The sequence below is a fragment of the Hypomesus nipponensis genome, chromosome 21, assembly GCF_054491055.1.
Source record: "Hypomesus nipponensis isolate SF chromosome 21, ASM5449105v1, whole genome shotgun sequence".
NCBI classification, from domain to species: Eukaryota; Metazoa; Chordata; class Actinopteri; order Osmeriformes; family Osmeridae; genus Hypomesus; species Hypomesus nipponensis.
In genome coordinates this window covers 9,820,883-9,827,040 of record NC_140381.1, presented here as the reverse complement: position 1 = coordinate 9,827,040, position 6,158 = coordinate 9,820,883, and the positions used below count along the sequence as shown (strand labels likewise).

At 43.5% G+C, this 6,158-nt stretch overlaps 1 protein-coding gene and 1 long non-coding RNA gene across 2 annotated transcripts; one reads left to right on the top strand and one right to left on the bottom strand.

Annotated features, from left to right (window-relative positions):
* Positions 1 to 84: 84 nt before the first annotated feature.
* Positions 85 to 1,683, bottom strand: LOC146237879 (nucleotide exchange factor SIL1-like). Its single transcript, XM_084685976.1, has 4 exons — positions 1,657 to 1,683; positions 884 to 1,005; positions 439 to 535; positions 85 to 276 (listed from the first exon to the last, which is right to left on the bottom strand). Exons 1-4 carry the CDS (start codon positions 1,681 to 1,683, stop codon positions 85 to 87), a joined length of 438 nt encoding a protein of 145 aa, XP_084542102.1.
* Positions 1,684 to 4,288: 2,605 nt separating this feature from the next.
* Positions 4,289 to 5,096, top strand: LOC146237878 (uncharacterized). Its single transcript, XR_014740497.1, has 3 exons — positions 4,289 to 4,375; positions 4,683 to 4,792; positions 4,959 to 5,096. It is a non-coding gene; the product is annotated as an uncharacterized LOC146237878 (long non-coding RNA).
* Positions 5,097 to 6,158: the final 1,062 nt, after the last annotated feature.

Sequence of the window (6,158 nt, the reverse complement as noted above, 5' to 3'; positions counted from 1 at the left end):
GTACCAGGGTATCCAGCAGGTCCAGAATCTATGTTTATTGTATGCACCTTCCTGCCAAAGTAAATTCCTTGTCTGTGCAAACTTTCATGGCGAATAAATCCCATTCTGATTCTGATTCATGATCATGTCATAGACCATAGTGACCACCCTGACTCTCAGAACTTTGACCCTCGTGCCACGGAACAGCTCTCCCAACACATGCAGACCCCCCAGCTTCAAGAAGTGGTTCTGGGCAAAGGGGAAGTGACGGAGCAGAGCAGCTAAGGCAAACAGCACCTGGAGATGCAGACAAACACACAGGGTCATTAGAGGCGGCTATAGATGCATTCTGTGCAAGGAAATTGTTAGAAGAAACAGCTATTTCAAATAAATAAAGAGTATGTGTACTCTGTAGCTTGTAGTTTTTGGAGTCAAGAAAGGATCTTCAGGGAGTCTCACCGTCTTCTTCACGGCCATGGGATGAGGAGTGGCCAGCATGGTCAGCAGCTTCTGGAACGCTCCAGAGTCTACTGCCTCCACCTGGACAACTGGGTTACTGCAGGCAGAAGGAGCAAATTAAATTATGCATTTTGTATAGTAATTAGAATCGTCCATTCAGTCTACAGAGTCTGGAGTCTGAAGTCCACTGTCGCTTGCAGACTTAAACCACATCAAGCTAGTTGGGAATTAACTGGGCAGAAGGTGGAAAGCAACTACTTTAATTTGTAATTGTATATCTCGGAATGTTTATTTGTTCTATTCTTTAATTGTATTACACTGAGTACATTCAGACATTATACAACATATATTTCAATAAAAATGGTGTTCTTAAACTTTTGACCAGTAGTGTTTATATACTATGTTTTTGCTATGTTGCGTTGTGAGTGTGTCTGTATGTGTATACCTGGATAGGTCAGACCCCAGTACGAAGGCTACGTTCAGCTGCATACGATGGTCAGTGCTGTTCAGACTCTCTATCACCAGCTTCAGACCACCCATAGAGGCCAGGTTCTGGGCATTGTCTACCTGGGAACACGGGAAAACACCTACTCAAAACATGTGTTTCATAAATGTAAGGCATATTTAACACAATTTAAGGCAAATGCTAAGCACATTCAAGATAAGGTAGCACGTGAAGGATAGTCAAACTTGTCAAACTTGGTTAGGCGCAATCCAACAGACCATAGGGAAGGGCACCCACGGGGCGCTTGGGAAGTTGAGTGTTTAGGGGGCGGGGCACCATCGATACTTTCTTAAACGTATCTCTTGAATATATCTCTTGTTCTGCCGTGTTGAAATGCGCGTGACAAAATTCAAGATTCCGTATATTTCGTTTCTTTACTCAGGAACTTGAGAAGACACTACAGGCAACGTGGGTCATGCTCGTCCTTCATAGTCACTTTGACTATACGCATGCGCAGTGCCTAGTTATAGGAATCCAAACTGATCATTACTTATACAAAAAGAACACAGACGTATGTTCTAAATGCCTGTTTTGTGATATACATGCCTAAAAAGTGGGTACTGTTTCTGTACTGAAATAGTATTAGTATTATAAATATTATGACTATGATGATTTTTCATTAGGATATTTTTGGTTCCACCTCAGCACTTGGTGCCCCACGCAGGCGGGATGGTGGCACTATTCACTAGGCTATAATGTGCAGACGCACGTACCTGGTCCCCCTCTCTGCTGAGTGCCATCCAGCAGGCCCCGCATTCACAATCCAATGAAGTCACCATGGGATGGTTCCACTATTGCTGTTACAATACGTATCAATATAAATAAATTGTTAAAGGATATGATTCGTTAGTCTTTTTTAAACTGCAAAGCCTCAGTGTAGCAGAAACAGTTTGCATGTAATTACATTTAAAAAAAAACATAAGCCACTAAGTAAAAGATTACTATATCTGGATCATTGTTTATGGCTCTTGCCTGTGGCCATTTAGTGCTCTGTGAAATAACCTAATCCAGCAAAGTATATAATTGGAAAACAATTTACTTTGCAGAACCAGTTTAATATTGGCCAAACAAGTTAGACATTTGTGGAACACGTTTTACATTTTTGGAACACGTTTTACATTTGTGGTTCGTCCTATACGAATTTGCAATACTTTTGGCCTCATTTTGAGCCCATAGGGATATTCTAGAAAGCAGGTTATGTGACATACCCGGGTAAATTAACTCCCCAGCTGACACCCTGATTTGTATCAACATTGCCAGGTTGCTGCAACATTTTCAATCAGCTGGGGGCTTTCCCCGGTTAAATTGCATAACCTGCTTTCTGGAATGCCGTCTATGCAGGTGTCGGACTTGGCACACAAGTCAGAATTGAGGTCGCCTAAGAAAACTTTACACAACTAAAGATAGTTTTTCAATGATAGGCCTACCGACCACCTTGTGTGGACTTAAACATAAACAAATATTACATGAAAAAACTATACCTATTTGCGCTCATATGAATGCGAAAAAAATTTGCGCGCTCGCGATGATGTCCCTGCCAAAGCTGACATCAAACTTGCGTCCCTGAACTATTTTATAGTGGATTAAGCAAGAGGAGTTTATATAGCCTAGTAGGCCAAGTGCATTGTGCGCAGCAAGCTTGAAAGAAAAAAGGATATGAATAGGGGCCTGCGCCCCAGTAGAGTTTTATGTCTAACAACACCTCTGAGTCGACCTGCTATATATGTCGCTGATTCTGAACGAACTCGTCTTCGAGATGAACGTGTTCCAGGGCCGCCCATAGAAATGGCTGGGCCCCTGAAAAGGTCCAGTGAATGGGCCCCCTCTAATAGGTCTTTACTTATATTAACGCATGCACGTGTGTGCTCTCTCTCTCTCCTACATAAAACATATGTAAACTGAGAGCTCTTACTCAGTGATGGGAGCTTCATTATAGAAAAACAAATACATCTTTATACATAAAACTTAAAAATAATGTTTAAGACAATTAACTGAGAGGCCTTAACAACTTGTGTGGCGCTGGGCCAGACACACACACAAACACATACTAATAACAAGGGTTCATTATGAAACAGGCTACATTTTACTAAAGCATTACATTACATTAGTCGGCGTTATTCAAAAAGCAATTTATTAGTGAACAAGTTATGGGTTCACAACGTACTGCTGTTCTGTAGCAATGACAAAGTAAGTGTCTTACCATGACAGCATCAACTACCCATACGACCAGGTGGGAGGGGTGATGGGGAAATGTGGGTGGAGTCACCCATGACAGACAGGTCAGGGAATGTAGAAAAGACAGTCAGGGAACAGACTGAAACACAGACACCTGCAGCCTCTGAAGCCAAACTACGATATATTACATATTCAAGAACAAACTGCCTAATTGAAGCCATGAAGATCACCATCGTGCTCTGTTGCACTCTGTTCCTGGCTCTCTCAGGTGAGTACCACCACAACCGTCTGGGACCTACATTAGAACCATCATCAACATCACAATTAAGGGACATCATAGTCTGTACTGCTACCTATGTGTTTACATGTGTCATTCTTGCTAGAAAACATAAAAGTTAGTGACTGTATATAGCCTACATTGGAAGTCTCTTGACGCAACATTATTCAGCAGTGAGATTGAAACAATTCTCTCTGTTGATAATGATACACTTTACTAAGAAGACATTGTAAAAAGCGGCTGCATCCTTGAAGTAATTAACCATTTATTATTTGAAAGCCATTTAAATATCCCTCACAAACCCTGTTGGTCAGCAAGTAACATCAACATACACAGATGCCATTTTCTAACCAGGCTTCTCAGTCTAGTTGTTTCGTGGCGTTCCTGTGGCACTGTTGCCTACTGGTCTTCCCATTGTCTGGTCCCTGTCACTGACACTGTTGAAAAAGGGAGCAGCCTTCTCTCTCTCACCCCAATCACAGTGCTTCCTCCTAGGTTGGCTGCCAAGCTAAAGACCCCCTGACATGGAGCGTGCCAGCATTCCTGACAAAACGTTTTGTGTTACATTTACATTTATTCATTTAGCAGACGCTTTTATCCATAGCGACTTCCAAGAGAGAGCTTTACAAAGTGCACAACCAGCAGAAGGCGCCAACCACGGCACGTTATATGTCCGTTTTGTGGTTGACCATTGGGGGGGGGAACTCTCCCCGGGGGGCCAGGGGGCACTCACCTAAGTTTTGGGGGGGTGGTGTGGGTAAACCTTGCCTAGGGTGCCAAATGTGCTAGGACCGGCACTGCACTCAATCATAATGACTGATGATGATAACTGTTCAGTTGATCAAGGTTATGAAACATAGACCAAGTTTAAATGTCACGCACCTGAGACAATCTAACTCTAACTGAAAGTAGAGCTTCTGATTGATTTATCTTTCTTTACAGTCTTCGCTGTGGACAAAATCAATTTTCGGGCCAGAGAGGTGAGTTAACTACAGGACTATCACTACAAGCAAGGCCTTTATATTGGGTTTTTGTATCAGAATGCAGACATAAGTAAACAATGTTTATATAGTCTGACTTACAACAGTTGGTCTGGAACCACAGTCTCATAATGAGGCAGAACTATCATAAAGGCACGATACCAAACCATCTCTATACTACACTAGCATCTGCCATCCTGCCCTGTACTCTGTGTGGCTTTAAAAGGACAGCATGATGATGAACGTTTACCTAACATATTAGTTAGTAGCAATAACCACATAAGCCATGCTCTTGTCTTCCATCCAGCCCCAGTGTGACAAGTACGACTTACCAGCGTGCACCAGGGAGATCAATCCTGTGTGTGGGAGTGATGGAGTCAGCTACGACACAGAGTGTATCCTCTGTAGAAACAACATGTAAGTGAAGAAGAAGTTTGTGGAAAGTGGAAGAGCCACGTGCATTTGTACACTAAATCCGTTTTCAGTGGTTCAATCCACCATACCGGTCTGCATCCACCTCAAGTTGTTCTTCTGTCTCAGTCATCAGTCACGTTTGTGATCCACCATCTCTGATTCCCTCTAGGGCCAATGACCAGCATGTCTGGGTGGAGCACGATGGGGAGTGCTAGGTCTAGTCATCCAGCCAGTCTGCCTGACAGGAAACTTATCTGAGAGGTCTCCAGATTGGCCACCCAATCACAGCCATGGTTGGCTATTCATGTTGTACTTGACTGTAATAAAGTTTTACATCCTCCATACCCCACTGTTTGACCTTCTTCTTCTTGCTAAAGCTACAGTACATTTACCTGTCCAATATCTTATGGTATCACTATCAGCAAGGCATGGGGGGATAGCTCAGATTGTCAGTCTTCCTGATTGCTAGAACCTGGCTTTCTGCTATATCTATCTTTGAGTCTCTCCGTGAGGGATACCAAACACACCTTAGAACCAAATCTTAGACTGGAAGGAAGAAGATCATCTGTTATTGTCAACGCTCCCTGACATTGAATGAAGAAACATTTATTGCACATTCCCTTAATAAAAGACAAAGCCATTGCTTTCCCAAATTCCTATCAACAATCATAGCACAACTCATTGTACACATACATGTATAACCTTGCAATATCTGTCCATCTTTTGGCCTCACTATCAGCAGGGCAAGCTTAGACGATCCAAGGCTAGGCTGTTGCTTTCAGGGTTGTGGTACAGTGTGTTTGTCAGAGGTAATGTATCTTGCACATGGTACCCTTTAATTCAAAACAAATGAAGGCATTAAGCCAGTTGTATCTTTAGAGTTTTTCCCATACCGATGGAGGTTTTGTTAACCCTGCTACTGGAGGTCCACTCTCCGCCCCAATTCAGCCACCACCCAACCCCAGGCTCCTGTCCCAGGTTGCTGCCTCCTCACCCCCTCTCCATACTCGCTCTCCAAGCCTCAGGATCACTTGAGCCTGAGTACCAGGGTATCCAGCAGGTCCAGAATCTATGTTTATTGTATGCACCTTCCTGCCAAAGTAAATTCCTTGTCCGTGCAAACTTTCATGGCGAATAAATCCCATTCTGATTCTGATTCATGATCATGTCGTAGACCATAGTGACCACCCTGACTCTCAGAACTTTGCCCCCCATGCCACGGAACAGCTCTCCCAACACATGCAGACCCCCCAGCTTCAAGAAGTGGTTCTGGGCAAAGGGGAAGTGACGGAGCAGAGCAGCTCCGTGTGGCAAGCATGGTCAGCAGCTTCTGTAACGCTCCAGAGTCTACTGCCTCCACCTGGACAAC

What these genes read in the sequence shown, in the direction of transcription:
- LOC146237879 (XM_084685976.1), bottom strand. Translation starts at nt 1,683, where the DNA reads ATGGCACTCAGCAGAGAGGGGGACCAG. An exon ending in CTGGGGTCTGACCTATCCAG is followed by an intron (nt 536 to 883) that starts GTATACACATAC and finishes TTCTGCCTGCAG; the next exon opens with TAACCCAGTTGTCCAGGTGG. An exon ending in CCATGGCCGTGAAGAAGACG is followed by an intron (nt 277 to 438) that starts GTGAGACTCCCT and finishes CTGCATCTCCAG; the next exon opens with GTGCTGTTTGCCTTAGCTGC.